The 16953-nt window shown below is 37.6% G+C and overlaps 2 protein-coding genes across 3 annotated transcripts; one reads left to right on the forward strand and one right to left on the reverse strand.

Annotated features, from left to right (window-relative positions):
- Window positions 1-320: 320 nt before the first annotated feature.
- Window positions 321-8797, reverse strand: Brix1 (biogenesis of ribosomes BRX1). Its single transcript, XM_020170478.2, has 10 exons — window positions 8642-8797; window positions 6643-6754; window positions 4885-4928; window positions 3440-3510; window positions 3128-3177; window positions 2949-3022; window positions 2735-2785; window positions 2492-2593; window positions 991-1119; window positions 321-760 (listed from the first exon to the last, which is right to left on the reverse strand). The coding sequence occupies exons 1-10, from the start codon at window positions 8795-8797 to the stop codon at window positions 491-493; spliced, it is 1059 nt and encodes a 352-aa protein (XP_020026067.1). The 3' UTR covers window positions 321-490.
- Window positions 8798-8904: 107 nt separating this feature from the next.
- Window positions 8905-15976, forward strand: Rad1 (RAD1 checkpoint DNA exonuclease). Of its 2 annotated transcripts, none has more exons than XM_074077635.1 (6): window positions 8905-9086; window positions 9311-9668; window positions 10805-10913; window positions 12752-13010; window positions 15222-15320; window positions 15602-15976. In XM_074077635.1, exons 1-6 carry the CDS (start codon window positions 8905-8907, stop codon window positions 15783-15785), a joined length of 1191 nt encoding a protein of 396 aa, XP_073933736.1. In that variant the 3' UTR covers window positions 15786-15976. The 2 variants fall into 2 exon arrangements, with proteins under 2 accessions (XP_073933736.1, XP_073933737.1); XM_074077636.1 differs by having other exon boundaries at window positions 8952-9086; window positions 9425-9668.
- The last annotated feature ends 977 nt before the right edge of the window (window positions 15977-16953 follow it).

Below are 16953 nucleotides of genomic sequence, written 5' to 3' on the forward strand. Positions count from 1 at the left end.
CAAAACCTAAGCATTTTAATGTACTCTCTCTTGGGATGAGATTAGAGTATGGCTTTTCTGAGTCTTCATTAATTGGTGGCTCCCAAAGTCAAACCTCTCACTAAGATGTTCCTTCCTATCACTCTATCCCTACTTTACCATCCACAAACTATGTCCTCAAAAATGCCAAATGCCTTTTTAAGTAAAAAGGACCCAATATGTTTGTATTTCAACTTTACTACATCAAAAATTCTAATCCAAGACAGCAGGCCTAAACCTCAAGTATACTCAATTTTTAGTTATATATATGAGTTCTGAAACAAAAACCAAAAATTAACTGATGAGTTCTGGAAATATTTTATTTAGAAAAGATAAACATCACTGATTGTTAAGATTTTACTTTTTAATGACACACTAATTTGACATTAAGATAACCCTAGCTAATAAAACTTATTTATACACAGAATACAAAATATACAATAACTGAAAAACAAATGAGTTATCCATTGATTCATTTTGCATTTCCACTGCTCATCTTCTGTTTCATTTTCCTTTGCCTTTTGTAAATCCTTTTCTTCCTTGCTTTCAAATCTACTTTTGGCTCTGGTTTTACCCATTGTATTTCTATTGGTTTTTCCTCAGCTGGTACAACAAAAACATCTTCAGTGGGATCATGTGGAAGAACAGTCTTTGGCAATTTCTTTCTCAGTTTCTGAACATCCTTCACTTGTTGTTTCTCTTTGTATTTTGCAGCTGTGATGGATCTTATGACACGCCGATGCTAGAAACAACAAAGATTAGTTGCTTTTGGAATAAATGTTTTATGTAAGGCAAAGACATTCACTTTTGAACTCTGTCCCTTCACCCGGTGTCATGAAAAATCTGCAGGTATGTATGCAACTAAAGAACAATTCAGTTACATAGGTGATGGAGTAGTAATTACTTCACAAAATTATTTTGGCCAAAGAGTTCTGGTACATCAAAGACCACTAAACAACAAAAACAGCTTACCATGTTTGGTGACTGGTAGTGAGGATTTTCATATAAAGTTGGTCCACCAAAACTTCCCTGGAAAATCTTTATAAGATTTAAAACGAAACGAGGTCCTATTTCTACAAGAGCAGCATCTTCTTCTATTATCTTCAAAAAAGGCAAACATGCGTTTTGGTTTGGGCATACTATTCCTAAAAGGCAAACTGGTCAAAACCTCATTTCTAAAAGAACTGATAATCATTAAATTAAGGTAGATAAATGGTAAAAATGTGGCAAGTGCCAAATCATCATGTTCTGAACTTACTAGTTATAGAAATTGTCATGGAGAAACATAATTTTTTTGTGTATTCTTTTAAAATTGAGTAATTTCAGTTTGGTTTGTATCTTATCTTGTACTTCATGAATGTTAGTGGTTCAGGTATGTCTGACTTCATTAAGTAAGGGAATTATTTAACTTGCATTGCAAGGTATCTAGCATAAAACATGCAGGTAAGAACCCAGTTTATGTCATATGCTGTCTGGAATTTGGAGATTCCATAATTTATTTTCTATTGGCATGAATTAAATTGTACAAAGGAGTTCATCATGACATTTACATACATGTTTATTGTGTGGTATGATTATATCCACCCCATCTATTGTTTTCTCATCCCCTTTTCTTCCCCACTTTCCCTTCCTCTGACTTTGGATCCCCCGCCCCCAAGAATCCACAAATGTGAGAAAACATGTGACAGTGGTCTCTGTGGGACTAGTTTATGAAATTTTGCTCTGGATACTGTCTTTCACTTCTCCATCTTTCTGCAGATTTATCCTGACAAATTCTGCTTTAAGATTTCTAGAATCACCTCTTCTTCTGAATGTGTCATGGCATGACTCATCTAATAGTTCTCACTGCTAATTGCTACTAAGTACCTTTTGTAGCAATTATGGGCTTTTTGAGGGGATGGCAGGAGTACTGGGAATTGAACCCAGGGTTTCATGCATGGTAGGCAAGCACTCTACCACTTAAGCAAAGACCCCAGCCCTTTTGTTCAGTATTTTGTTTTTGAGATAGGTTCCTACTGTGCCCAGCTGACCTGTAACTCTTAATTCTCCTGTCTCTGCCTCCTGAGTAGCAGGGCCACACTCAGTACAATTACATTTTCTAAATCTTTAACTAAACGCCTCTCTTTCCCTATGTATTCTAACCTTTTGGAAGAGAAACACATTTACCTATATATTCCTTTAAGGACTTAGCATGAACTTGGGACCCAATTACCTCACAGATTGTCAGTCTATTTCCTTTTTGTAAAATAAAACACACATGGCTTATTAGGAAACTTATATCTGTTTTAACCAGCAGTCATGAAAAGTAGGTAGAGATCACTTCAGAAATGAGATGGCAGATCACAGCAAATCTCTGAAGGGAAAATGGAGTTATTTAAAACAAAAGGACCTATTGTTTTCTTCATCTGTATCTATAAACTTCATATATCCCAATTTTTTTAAAAGTATACCTAAAAATTAAAGTAAAACTAACCTGAAAGTTCCGAAACCATATCCTATTATCCAAAATGGTGAAAGTAAACACATGATCCACAAATGGCTGGCTTTTGGGGTGATACCGTGGTGTACTAAAAATCTAGTATGGAAAAAAAAGTATTATTAGCTTCTTATTCCAAGGCATATATATCAAGTTTGTTTTTGATAACTAAGTTTAAAAAAGTCCAAAAGAAAACATCCAATTACATTTCGAAAAGTACTTTCTAGGATCGGTACTTACCTGAATTAATAGTTCTTTCAGCAAAGCATAATGTGGCAATTCATCAAAAGCCTACAAAAGCAAAAAGAACGTATTATTTGACAAGAATGCCTTGTTTGAAACTGTTGTTATTTTATGCTAACTAAACTAAACCATATATAAAACTATATCTACTAAAAAAACAACTGTGCAGAACTAAGAATATTAAATCTCACACGCCACATAATAAACTTACAGGGTCAAAAGACAAAAGGGGCCGAGAACCTTTCAAACAGTTTCCAGTCATCTTTAGTTCAGCTAGGGTATGAACTAGAAATATTAGAACAGAAACAAAGATAGTGAAAAGTTTGGCACAATTATTCTAAAAGATTTTTAACTTTTTTATTAAAAATCTTTTTAATTAAATCAACTTACTATTTTGAACAAGGAATTTGGCAGATGGTCCATGAGGTGAATTTGAAAGCCTAAAAAATATGAAGGAAGCTTTTTCAACTAGTAAGAATTTAGAATATAGTAAAATGTTTACCACCTACTTAAAGAAAAAAGACACCGTAATAGCTTATAATATTCATATATTTAATTTTCATTAAAGGCTTCAAAATTTATGAAATCAAATGAATTTGCTTTATTTGCCCTCTTTTACGTAAAAGAATAGTCTATACATAAATGTACAAGAATAAACCCACTTAAACAAGATCAATCCAAATTTTAATAATATACTCTTACCACATATAGAGATCCTGTTTTTTCTTAGCTTCAAAATAGATGCATTTATTGCAGTTTTTCATCTCACAGACCTAAATCAAGCAAGGTACAGACAAATAAAGCAGATAACACAAATAAGAACTAAAGAACTTCAATGCAACTAGTAACTAAATTTCTCCAAAAAAACTTAAGCAAAACCACAAAAGTCTGTACCTAGGTAAGTTTATTTACTCATAGAAAGAAATTAAGATTCGTCTCAGGAATCTATCCAACTCTTTGGTGAGATATCTATCCAACTCTTTAGTGCGGGATTTTAAAGTACCTGGCCTTGGTTCTGATTATTGGGACCTCTTTTGACCATAGTCCCATGTACAAACTACAAAGACTGAAATTACATGCTCTCTATAAGACATTCTCTAATTAAACTTACCAATCTTACAAAAACATAGGCCTTATAAAACCAAAGACATTTTCAACTTTTTAGGTTTTTTTAATTTAACAAAATTTAGGTTTTTCTTCTGATTCACACTATAATTTCTGGTGACCTGATTCTCCAAGTAAATCACTAAGGGATTGGTGAAAAGCAAAAGCATATAAAACCTACTTCAAGGTGAACATCTTAAAAACATTACAACAATAAATCCTTATGTTACGGTTCTATTCATAATAATCATTGTATAATATTGAGATTTTACCTGCCAACTTAAAAAAATCTTAAGTTCACTGCTTTTGTTTCTTACTGGTCTCAAAATAAAACACAATGCAAAGTTCATGCCACTTCTGGGCCTTCGTTCTTGCTCAGCTTCTCTGCTGGAATGTTCTCCCACCATGTGCTCCTTATGTCACTACTTGAATATTAAGCTCAACAACACCCCTTCAGAAAGAACTTTCCAGTACAACTGGATTACAGAAAACCCACACCCTGCTTCACTTCTCTATCTCTGCATGCAATGACAAATGTTGTTTATGACCCATCTCCCTCATGAAAATGTAAGCTCCAGAACAACAGAGCCATTGCTCCGGTCAACAAAGACATTTCATAGCATGGGTTAAAAACTGTGCCATGTTAATGAATAAAAGAAGCTTTCAACAGTAAGAGAATTGAAACAATTGGCTCAAAAAAATTTGCTTTAAAATAGTATCTTCAATACTTTGAAAATTTTACCTACTACTGGTTTGCATATCTTAAAGAGTAAATTTCACAGGGATCGCTTTTCATATCGGCAAAATGCTTTTTTACAATGTGAGTTTCCTAAATAGTTAATGATTTAAAAAAATTCATTTTATAAATGTTGGTTGGTTTTGAGTACCTATTATGAATTTCACACAGTATTAGATATAATGGGGAAAAAAACAGTTAAGAAATTTTAATTACTTTCACAAAAGAATTTTTAAGTCATCAAATGACTGAATTGTTTTTAAATGAGCCAAATTTAGTGTTCCTAAATATTAGTTTGTAAAATTACCTCATTAATCACAAATAATTTATCTTTACGATCCATTTTGGTATCTATAAAAAGAAAAAAACAAGTTAGCAAGAATTCAAACACAGCTATTTCAATTAAATTACATATGCTATTTAGAAAATAATCCTAAGCATTTTTATACTCTTCAGATTTTATAATCCGTTTTCAAAATTAGACATGGAAACACCCAATCTCTGGATTCTTTTTAAATGTAAAAAATAGAGCAAATAAAAAATAATCCTGAAGAATTATAAAATATGGTTTAAGGAGTATTTCTCAGACTCAAGGTAGTCATCCTTCAGAATGTGAGGATTAGTTACCAGAGCCTCTGCAGATACAAAAATCTTTGGATGCTCAAGTCCTGTATACAAAAATTACTGTACTACTTATATAGAACCTATATACATTTTCTTATATAGTTGAAATTACCTCTAGTACCTAGTACCATGTAAGTGTTATGTAAATAATTGTTGCTATACTCTATTGTTTCAGGCAAAATGACAAGAAAAGTCTGTTTATGTACTCAGTACAGACATGATTTTTTCCTAAATATTCTTGACCTGCAGTTTATTAAATCCGCAGATTCAAAATCCATGAACACAGAGGGCTCTATTATATGAACCTCTTTCAAAAATGGGAAAATTAAGATTATATTGAAGAAGTCCAGTTTAAGAAAACAGTCACTTAAGAAACTCAAATCTTGCTGGGTGTGGTCATGGCACATGCCTGTAATCCCAGCACCTGGTTGGGGAGGTAAGGCAGGATGCAGTTTGAAACCAGTGTGGGATGATAACATGACCCTGTCTCCAAAAAAAACCCTGAAATTTTAACTGATAAAGATATCTTTTAATTTTAAATCATAGCTGTCAATGAAAATTGATTTTAAAATTGGTTTTGGCTTATCAGAGAAAAGAAAATATATAAATGAAAATTTTATTAGTTTCAGAGATCTGAAGACACTATAGCAGACGAGTTTGGTAAGTACCTATTTATAGAATCAAGCTATTACCTAGAATTGAAACAGCAACTATCTCCCAACATAGGCACAAAGCAGACAATATCACAGGTCTAATTTAAAACTAGCCATTCTCTTGTTTTTCCCTCCAGTAAGTGATTACAAAGACTGTTACGCTAAAAATGTTTACTCAAAGATTATAAACTTCATCTCCCATGTTGAAGATCCATGCAGTAATAGTTCATAAATAAAAGTTGTTTATTAATATTTAAAAAAATAAATAAATAAAACTAGCCATTCTTTACTAGCCTTTAAGATAGGACATTGCCAGAAATGACATTCAGAAATAGGCAGAGCCAAGGCTGGGTGCGTGGCTCAAATGATATAGCACCTGCCTAGCAACTGCAAGGCCCTCAGTTCAAGCCCTGGTGCCATTAAAAAAAAAGAAGAGCCCTACTTCAAGGTCCTTCATATCCCATCCCATGCCCATTAATTCTTTAATAAAAAGTTTATAAAGGCTTAGCAGTACATGGCAGTCCTGAGTCACTGAAAGACAAACTACCTTACTCATGACTACTGAAAGCATTCCTCTTAAAAGAAAATGTGCAGTAAATTCTGTAAAGAACATATCTAAGTCTTAATTTTAAAAAATGTGGTACACGAAAGAATAAATTTCTGAGAATTTTTGTGGTTCTTTGCTTGATAAGCTTGAACAAATGAAGAGTAGTTTCATAAGCCAAGTGTAAATACATAAACAGGCAAGTTCATAGATAAAAAATTTAAAGTAGATGACATAAAAGTACCTGCTTTAGAATGAGGCATCAGCATTCTCAAATCCTGCATTAAATGTCTTGTTCTGAAATTTATTCCTCTGGAAGAAAAGATGAGAATCCGTTCCTTATTTTTCCACTTGCCCTAAAGAAAAATGTTAAAAGACAGTTAAAACTCATACTGAATTATTTTTTTAATTGGCAGTACTGGGATTTGAACTCAGGGCCTCATGCTTACTAGGCAGACACTCTTCACAACTAAGCCACTCCCCATCCCACTTTTGCGCTGGGTATTTCTTCTGAGACAGGAGCTCACTTTCTGCTTAGGCTGACCTAGAACCGAAATCCTCCTGATTTGTCTCCCAAGTAGCTAAGATAACAGGTATGAGACACTGATGCCAGGCCCTACCTTGTTTTTTAATGACAAATTAAAAAGCTTCCAGAGCTGGGCATTGTGGTGCAAACCTGTAATTCCAGCTACTGAGGAGGCCGAAGTAGGAGAAATGCTTGAGACCAGTAGACTGAGGTAAGCCTGAGCAACACAGTGAGATCCTGCTTCCAAAGAAAAATCCTTCCCAACTCCTCCTCCTGACCCTTGAGGTTCTTTCTTAGACATTTTTTTAAAAAATTTTTTTCTTTCCCTCTCATCTTCGAACACTAAAATTGTACCTTTTCTTTAAGATCCAGCTTAAAGACAAAAAGTCTCATGATTCTTACCTTATTACCTAGGATAAAAGTAATTTGCATTTCATACAATGTATCACAAGGTGAATCATATTACAGATTCCAACATATTTCTTTCCAGCTCATTGAGGACTGGGGGCGTGGCTCCTGAGTTCAAATGCCAATACCATCAAAAAAAAAAAAAAGAAAGGTTCTTAGCCGGCACCCTGGTTCACGCTTGTAATCCTAGCTACTTGAAGAGTTTGAGATCTGGAGGATCTCGGTTCGAGGCCAGCCAGGGCAAATAGTTCTCGAGACCCCATCTCTAAAATAACCAGAGCAAAATGGACTACATGTGTGGCTCAAACGGTAAAGCATCTGCTTTGCAAGCAAGAAGCCCCCAAGTTCAAGCCTCAGACCCACCCATCCCCACAAAAAAAAAAGAAGAGAAAGAGCACTAACATTTACTGAAAGTCTACTAGAGGTCCAATTTATTTTTCACAGAAAGTTATTTTCATCCTCTTAATTCTGCAGATGAGAAAGGAGCATGGGATGTCACCGTTAATGGCAGGACACAATTACACTCATCTTTCATTCTTCAGAACTCACTCTTCCCAAAGCTTACCTTGCACCACCGCACAGGGTCATTTACTTAGCACCTACTAAGTACTAGAGTACTATGCTAAGTGCGGAGGACACAAATTAATAAATCAAAGGCAAGCCTTGTTTCTACATTATTCAACCTCAAGGAGCTTTCAGTTCAAAGTTCACTCTATCAAGAACTTCTCTTCGCCTTCTAAAATCTATTGATTTCTATGACTTCTTCGTTTCCTTCTCAACTCCATTTCTGGAAGAGGTCCCGTTCTGGTAATCCTTACAAGTCAAGAGGATGTCTACCTTGGCACATTAAAAGTTTGTTGGAACGGATAAAACTCATGCCATCGAGTTTAATTTCACTATCCCTTAAGTTAAAGACCTGATCAAACGAGTCAGACTGACGGTCCCAACCAAGGTCAGCCGGATGCCTGACTGGCACTGGCTGACTACGGCTGGATGTGGAACTACGACTTACCCCAAGAGACAAACCCAACAGCGAGCTAAGTAAGGAAAAACGTTACGCTCCAGAAAAAAACCCTAACTGCAAATCAAACGCTAGCTCTTAATGCACTGTCAGTACAAACCGCCGCCTCCACGCCGACGGCCACGTGCACGAAGATCGGACGTAAACACTGCCCGGCGCGGAGACGGCCGAGACCGCGCTGGGTTAACACCCCGCGCCGCCGCAGGGAGCCGGGCTGGAGTCAGGCAGGCAGCCCCCCAAGGAAGGCGCACGGGGCCGCCGCGGGTAAAGCCCTGTAGCCCCTTCTACCTTGCAGACGGGGCCTGGTATACGATCTCTGTCTTCCTCCTCTTCTTGTACCACGACGGGAGACTTAGCTGTCTTTCCTGCATCTTTTTCGTTTCTTTTCGGCTTTTTCGCCGGGCCTGCCTGGTCCCCACGCCGTTTCCTCTTGGTTGCCGCCATCTTGCCTTGCTGTCCCGCTCTAGCCCGTACTTCCGGCTCTGCCGCTCGTTCCTCGTTCCGGTCTCTATGGTTCCGCCCGCGGGGCTCTCCGGCGGTCCTACAGCGCTATGCTTCCTCTTTCCTCTGTAGCCTCCTCCGGCTCTGTGGGACGGTGGCCGAGGCGGCTGGCGGGTGTGAAAGGAGTGGCGGAACGTTCCTCCTCCTTGCTGTCCCGCGAGCTGCGGTGGGAAGGGCTTCCTGGGGACCCCGGTGCAGAGGCAGGGTTTCCGCGCTCCCGCTCCCTCCACTAGTAAGCGGGCGGGGCTGGAGAACCGGGTGGCTGGGACGCCTGGGGGATCTTGTGAGGAGTAGGGCTCGCCCGCCACCTCCTGGTCCGTGGAAGGCAAGGTTGGTGGCACGGGGTGGCTCAGAACGGGCCCTGTGCGGTACGTAACCAGTGTGTCCCGACGAAGCCTGTCCCGGGTGTGAATTGAGTATTTTCACTGTTGCACCTTTTCGCGTGTCACTGCCCAGTAATCCCCCAGGGTGTAGAGCCAGCGATTGGCAGCGGCGGATCCAGTGGGGCTCGGCGTGGCGGCGGCCCAGGTCCCAGGCCGCCCACTGGTGCGGTCTGTTGCGCGGCCTCAGGTGTTGGCCCCAGGAGCGTCCCTCGGGGCCCAACGCGCGCTGGACCATGCCGCTCCTCACGCAGCACATCCAAGACGAGAATAACCAGTACAGCTTAGTGGCCAGCCTCGACAACGTTAGAAACCTGTCCACGATCTTGAAAGCAATTCATTTCCGAGAACATGCCACGTGCTTTGCTACTAAAAATGGAATCAAGGTTACAGTGGAAAATGCAAAGTGTGTGCAAGCAAATGCCTTTATTCAGGTATGGGAAAAGACATCTTTAAGCCTGTGACATGATAGTCTACCCCGAGTTTAATGAATTCGCAAGGTCCTAGACAAAATTTGTCAGACAACAAAAATGTCATTATTTGAATATTTTCTGGTAACGTTCTTTCCCCAATTTGTTTTATGGAGATAATGGTTAATAATGACTAAAGTGTATTAAGCTAAACTAGGACAGGTACTGAGTGTTTAACTCTTTTAATTTTCACAGTACTCTAGTAAGGTATGCTCTGTTGTTATTCCCATTTTACGTACGTGGACACAGACATTCAGTAATACGCCAGCCATCTTAACAGTTGGTTAGTGGCTGAATTGGGATGAGACCCCAGTCTTCTACATTACCTCCCTGTTATTTTTTTAATGTCTTTCCTTTACTTGCTGTAATAGAATCTGTTCACAAAGTAGTATTTGTATGGTTCAACTAGGATTTGATTCAATTAAGCAAGTTTTTGCACACCTAAATATACAGTATGACCTCAGAGAGGGAGCAAAAAAATAAGACATGGTTCTTAAAAAAAAAAAAATTGAAAACTAATATCATGCATGCATTATCAAATATCACGTCTTTTTTTTGGTAGGACTGGGTTTAAACTCAGGACTTCATGCTTGCAAAGCAGGTGTTCTACCCACCTGAGCCACACCTCTGGTTTATTTTGCTCTGGTTATTTTGGAGGTGGGGTTTTCTGGAACTATTTGCCCAGGCTGGCCTCAAACTGAGATCCTCCTGAACTCAGCCTCCCAAGTAGCTAGGATTACAGGCATGAGCCACCAGTACCCTGCTGAATTGCCTTATTTCAAGTGATCTTAGTTATACTAATGGACATTAAAAAAAAGAGAGACAAAGGAGATAGGTTTAAAATCCAGGAATCGAAGTGAAGGACCCTATACAAGGTTTGCATGGTGCTTAAATCACAGTTCTACCTTTATAAACTGTCCAGTAGTATTGTTCTAGTAATGGTTGACAAAAACGAAGATGCTTTGCTTGGTAATGAGAAATCATTCTCAGTGGAATTGGCATAATGCTGTTAATCCTTAAAACATACCAAGTGAAATCTAGAATCGTACATTGAGTTTTCATTTCTTAATAACCCCATTTTCATGCTTGCTTTTTCATAGGCTGGAATATTTCAGGAGTTTACAGTTCAGGAAGAGTCTGTTACTTTTCGGATTAATTTGACTGTCCTGTTAGACTGTCTATCTATCTTTGGATCAAATCCTATGCCAGGTGAGCTATTCTATTATCATTATGAAGATATAAGTATTTATTGTATGAAATGATCAGAAAAATGCAGGAAGTTACTTAAAATATACACATTTCTTTAGAAAATTGCCAGTTCGTTTTGCAGTGGTCACAGTCGTGTATTATGACTTTTTGAAATATCAACTCAGTCTATAGTTCTTTTCATATTTGTGAAAGTATTTACAGTCATAATTTACAAGGTTTTAGGGATTTTAAATTCAAACTGACAGAAAAGACTTTAAACAGTCATAAATATGTTTAAGTTGTGAAGTGTGTTTCAGTTGTATCTTTTCCCCAACTTAGAATTCTATAGCTACTGAGTGGCAGAGGAAAATAGAAATGAATTCTCCTGACCTCCAGTTTATTGTGTTCAAAATTTTATTTACTTGAAAAAGAAAAAATTTAAAAACCTCTTTATAAATTATGTCACTATTTTTTTGATATTTTCCTTTAAGATTTTTTAGGGGGTGGAGGGAAGGAGGCAGAAATGACCCAAACATTGTATGCACATATGAATAAAAGAAAAATAAAAGATTTTTTATTTGCTTAGGAAATTATTTTTAGGAATAGTAAGATTCAGTTGCTAAAGATAAAAAACTATAAGGAATGTCCAGAAAGATGATTTTACCTCATAGGAAAACAACCTGGATATTTTCTAGGGAAAATTCAGTTATGATTGTCTAGAAAAATATATTTTAATTTTGCACTGACATTTCCTCTATTATAAATTATGTAATTTCTTTTTTTTTTTTTTCCTGAGGCAGGGTCTCATCCTATATCGAAGGTTCACCTTGAACTTGAGGTCCTCCTGCCTCAGCCTTTGGGGTTCTGGGATTACAGATAATTATGTTTTCTAATGTATTGTTTCCCAATTGTTGGTTTTGTTCGTTTGTTTTCTTGTGGCCATAACTGGAGTTTGAACTCAAGACCTTGTACTTGCTAGGCAAGGACTGTACCAGAGTCACCCCTCTGGCCCTTTTTGCTTTAGTAGTTTTTCAGAAATGATCTCTGGTTTTTGCCCTGGCTGGCCTCAGACCATGATTTTACTATTTATACCTCCCACATAGCCGGGATTCCAGAATGCACCATCACACTTGGCTTGTTTATAGAGATTTGGTCTAACTCTTTGCCCCTCCTGGCCTTGAACAAGATCCTCCCTCCCAATCTCCACCTCTCAGGTAGCTGGAATTATTGGCATAAGTCACTGCCAGCTAAATGTTTTCTCATAAAAGCATCTGCCTTCTACCATTCCTCACTGACTGTCCATCCAATAAGGAGAAGAAGCTAGAATGTCTTATCATATTCCGCCTTACCTCTAGTGGTTTGAAGTGTTAAAATCCACACTGCTATTAGCCACTCTCTTTTGCTCCCAATTTGATCTTCAAATTTGAGGAACTATAAATACTGTTTCCCAATAGGAAGAAGAGCTGGAAAGATCCTTATCATATGGATAAACTGACATGATCAGAGCAATCCAATATCAGTTGTACAAATTGAACCTTCAAGAAATAGCATAGGCTATTCTGCGGTAATTCTTTGCTTGCCTTGTTAATCCTTGTAGATTCTCCATCTTTATAACTTAGTGTATATGTAAGATCAATAAGCTGTTTATGAGTCTTTTTGGCAAGCTGAAAATGATTTCAGAATTCCATTTTGTTCTGGTCCCCAGTATTATTTCAGATATTTCTGGAGTTGTTTCTTTCTGATAAGAAGATACATATAGGCTAGAAATTTCACAGAGGAATTCTTGAGGAATTTTGTGTATCATTGAGGAGAAGCTGAACGCAGAGCCATAAAGCCCATATGCTTTCTTTCTACTGCAGGGACTTTAACTGCACTTCGGATGTGTTACCAAGGTTATGGCCACCCTTTGATGCTATTTCTGGAAGAAGGAGGAGTGGTGACAGTCTGCAAAATCAATACTCAGGAGCCTGATGAGACTCTGGATTTTGATTTCTGCAGCACCAATGTTATTAATAAGGTTATCCTGCAGTCAGAGGGGCTCCGGGAAGCATTTTCTGAATTGGATATGACGAGTGAGGTCCTGCAGATCACCATGTCTCCTGAAAAGCCGTATTTCAGGTACTTGAGTATAATTATACTTAATGTGGTCTTATTGGTGGGTCTGTCTCCCCACTTAGACATTTTATTAGTTTGCAGAACTTTGAAGAGCCTTTGCTCTTACCTTACAATTTTACAGAGACCTAGGAAGCTTAAGACCTAGGAAGAATAACTAATTAGGACTTCCTAGTTAGGTAGTTTTGTTTTGTAGATGAGAAGCCCAATCTCTAATCCATAATAGAAGGAGAGACAAAAGATGGACCTAGCAAAGATTAACACCTAGAAAATAGTCTTTTCATTATTGCAGTAATTGTGGATCAGGATACATCATGAGGAAAATTGGATTTAAACATTTCAAGAAGTTGTGTAATGTGGCATCTTTTTTAGTTAGCTCAGGATACAAAAGGAAGTAGGTATTTCTGATGCATGGTTTATTTCCTGTGTGCATATCCATTTTATTAAGACTCGGAGGAACAGCATAAAATTAAGGTGAGAAGATGTGAAACAAGAAGGAACAAAATTGCAAACTATTAAGTACCAAAATAACACCCATAGATAGTTGGGGGTGACAGTACATGAGTACTCAGGATTGGTTAAGGTAGGCTTCCCGGGGAGGAACACAATGTCAGCACTATAGAGCTTTTCTTAATATTTTGTGCCAACAAAGCATAAAATAGCAAGCCTTTATTAGAGAGCCTAATATTTAGAGAAAGGATCTGAATGTTTCTTTTTTGGTAATATTTTAGAATATTTAAAAGAGTAGAGAAGTTAAATGTATATGAAGTAGAGATATAAGTTGTCCTTTTTGTGTCTTCATTAGAATAATTGCAGGTCTTTCTCCTGGCATTAAGCAGGTGAAAATTTGTCTTAGGGTGTGTTAAAATGTTAACCCAAATAGAAAGCAGTACACCTCCCTTAAGCAGTTAAAGTGTTTCAGAGGTTCTACTTCAAATGAGCTGTCAACATGGTAACTAGGTGGTTCATAGATCTTTCATCTCCAGGATGAGAAACAGCTCAGGGGTGGGGAAATGGGGTTAAATTTTTTTTCTGGATGTGTTAAATTTGAGGTGCTGTGACAATAGGGAGTAATTGAATATATGGGTATAGTGCTCAGACTCAAGCTAGACTGGAAATTTAGATGTGGGAGCCATCATCACAGCTGAGCATAATACTTGATAAGATACCCAGAGACAGTGGTTATGTTAGAAGAATGGGGAAAAGATGGACCTAGGGAAAACCAACATAGAAAGGAAAGGTAGAGAATGGACATGGGCGAAACAAACACCTAGGTCTGGTCACTGTCAGTGATCAGCATGTATGTATCAGCGTGCAGACCCAAATGCTCAATGAGTTCTTGCAGATTAAATTCAAAATTATCTACATGCAACTGCTGATGTTGCAAAGCAAGGAAAACCAAAAACCTGCTAAGAGCAGCCTAAGGTACAGAAAAGCCATAATTGCTTGGAAAGATCGTAGTTTGAGGCTGGCCCTGGCAAAAAGTTTACAACATCCCATCTCAACCAGTGGCTGAGTGTGGTGGCGTTTGTTATTCCAGCTATTCGGGGAAACATAAATAGGAGGATAGTGGTCCAGGCTGACCCAGGCCTAAAGCAAGACTCTATGTCGGAAATGGCTGGAGCTATGGCTGAAGTGGTAGAGTACTGCCTAGAAAGCACAAGACCCTGAGTTCAACCCCAGTACTGAAAAAAAAAAAAAAAAAGCCATAATTGCTTGGTGTGGAAGTAAAGATTGGAAACAGGACCCAAGGCTTGCAGTTGATTTAGATAAAAGTCTTTCACCATGCTTCAGTACTCTCTCCATTATATATTTCTAGATTTAAAGGTGAGGAAACGACAATATCAATTGGTAGTACAGACTAATGTGATTCTTGTCAAAGCTGTTGATCAGTTGCTACCTGCCATGTACTCTCACAGCATCCTGTGGGAGCCTTCATTGTGCTTGTGAAGTATATTGTAGAAGGACATGATGGTTTGTGCCTGAAATCCCAGCAGCGTCGGAAGCTAAGGCAGGAGGATCACGAATTCAAGGCCAGTCTAGTATACATAGAAGATTCCTGTCTCAGAACGAAACAGAATTAAGTAAATACATAATAAAGTTTATGGTAAACAAGTTTTTATATGTCTCTTTAACCCACCAGAACGAGCTTCTTAAGGAAGTGTTTTCTTCATTTGGATTTTAATGTTGTTTATAGTTGTTCATTTTCTACTCTAGATTATCTACTTTTGGAAATGCAGGAAGTTCCCACCTTGACTATCCCAAAGATTCTGATTTGATGGAAGCATTTCATTGTAATCAGACCCAAGTCAACAGGTCAGTTCTTAATATAAAGGTTGCTATTGGTGATAAAGGTGATGTTAAATACCAGATTTCTAGTTAAAAAAAAAAAGCTTTCAATCTGTTAATAAAAATGCATAGCATTTTAAAAAAATGAATGGTAGGATGTAGCGGAGGAAAAAAATACTAGCAAATTGGTAAGTATTTGATTTTATTCTTATTTGTTACTTTATTCTTGGCTAATTTTTGTCCTTTACTTGGAGTTAGGAGCACTGCATCAAGTGTCTAATAACAGTTTTTTATTTACTTTTCTACAGATACAAGATTTCTTTACTGAAACCCTCTACAAAGGCATTAGTCTTATCTTGTAAGGTATCTATTCGGACAGATAATCGAGGATTTCTCTCACTACAGTATATGATTAGAAATGAAGATGGACAAATATGTTTTGTGGAATATTACTGCTGCCCTGATATAGAAGTTCCTGAAGCAGGGTCTTGAGTTGGAGAGTTCACTATGATACTTCTGTGTGCATTTATGATTGCTTGTGTTCTAATTCTGACTGCAGTATTCTTCATGAGTTCTGGTTGGATTATTTGTAAAGAATCAGCATGGAGAAAATAGGAGCAAGTCCCCCATAAGTTAACAATTCCTGTGCATTTTGTAAATAAATATTTTCACGTAGTCATACATTCAGTTTATTGGGCTGTTCTGTGATTCTGTCTTTTAAACTCATGGTAATCATTGACTCAAAATGAATTATGTATGTTCTGTTTAGGTGAAAGTCTAAAGATTTAAAGTTTGGTGAAGCCATATCTGAAATGTTCTTTGGTGTTAGAAAAAGCAAAAGCATTTGGGCCTATTAGTTTGAATTCTGAAGACTAGATTTTAAAGCAAAATATCCAGACCAATATCAGAATCACCTGGGTACTTCTCAGAAACTTGGGATGGGGCCAGCAATCTATTTTAACAAGCGTCCCCCAGGAAATTCTTATGTGTGCCTAAGTTTGGGAACCACTGTTATGAAGAATACTGTTGTTTTAATAACAGTTTACATTGGAGTGATTGCTTTTGCATGAGATTTCTTTGCAATCCTTCTAAAGTTGAGGTGCCACCAAAACAGTCCAAACAATTCCTTATATGATTTTTAAAGTATGCCTTTGAAAAAGCCTGTGAGCAGTATATAAAACAGCCTTCAGACTTAAATTTTCTTTTTGTTCTCAGAACTGTTTGGTGCTTTAAGTATTTAATTAGATACCTCCTGTTTGCCTATAATAAACCGAGGTATAGAAAAACAGTCATTAAGTGATTTTGTACTTTCCTGGGCAGTTTTCACTGAAACATTTTTTGTGGCCTACAAATATTGAGCAGAAAAAAAATACATGATTAAAATGTGAAGTGTCTTTCTTAACTGTACCACATGACAATGGCATAATGTAGACTGGCACTCTTATCCTTTTGGGTGTGACACTTCTTCATGGGAACAGACTGCCATGCCATTGCAGGATTCAGTAAACCTTCCTGGCCTTTACCCATTAATTCTAGTTATTATGACCACCCTTTACCCCAAATAAGTGTTCCAAACTAATGATGATTGAGAAGCATTCAGTGATATTCACCAAAATTCACCTTTGCAATATCCCTCCTTAAAATCGACCCTAGAACCCTG

The sequence above is a fragment of the Castor canadensis genome, chromosome 6 (assembly GCF_047511655.1).
Source record: "Castor canadensis chromosome 6, mCasCan1.hap1v2, whole genome shotgun sequence".
Classification (NCBI taxonomy): Eukaryota; Metazoa; Chordata; class Mammalia; order Rodentia; family Castoridae; genus Castor; species Castor canadensis.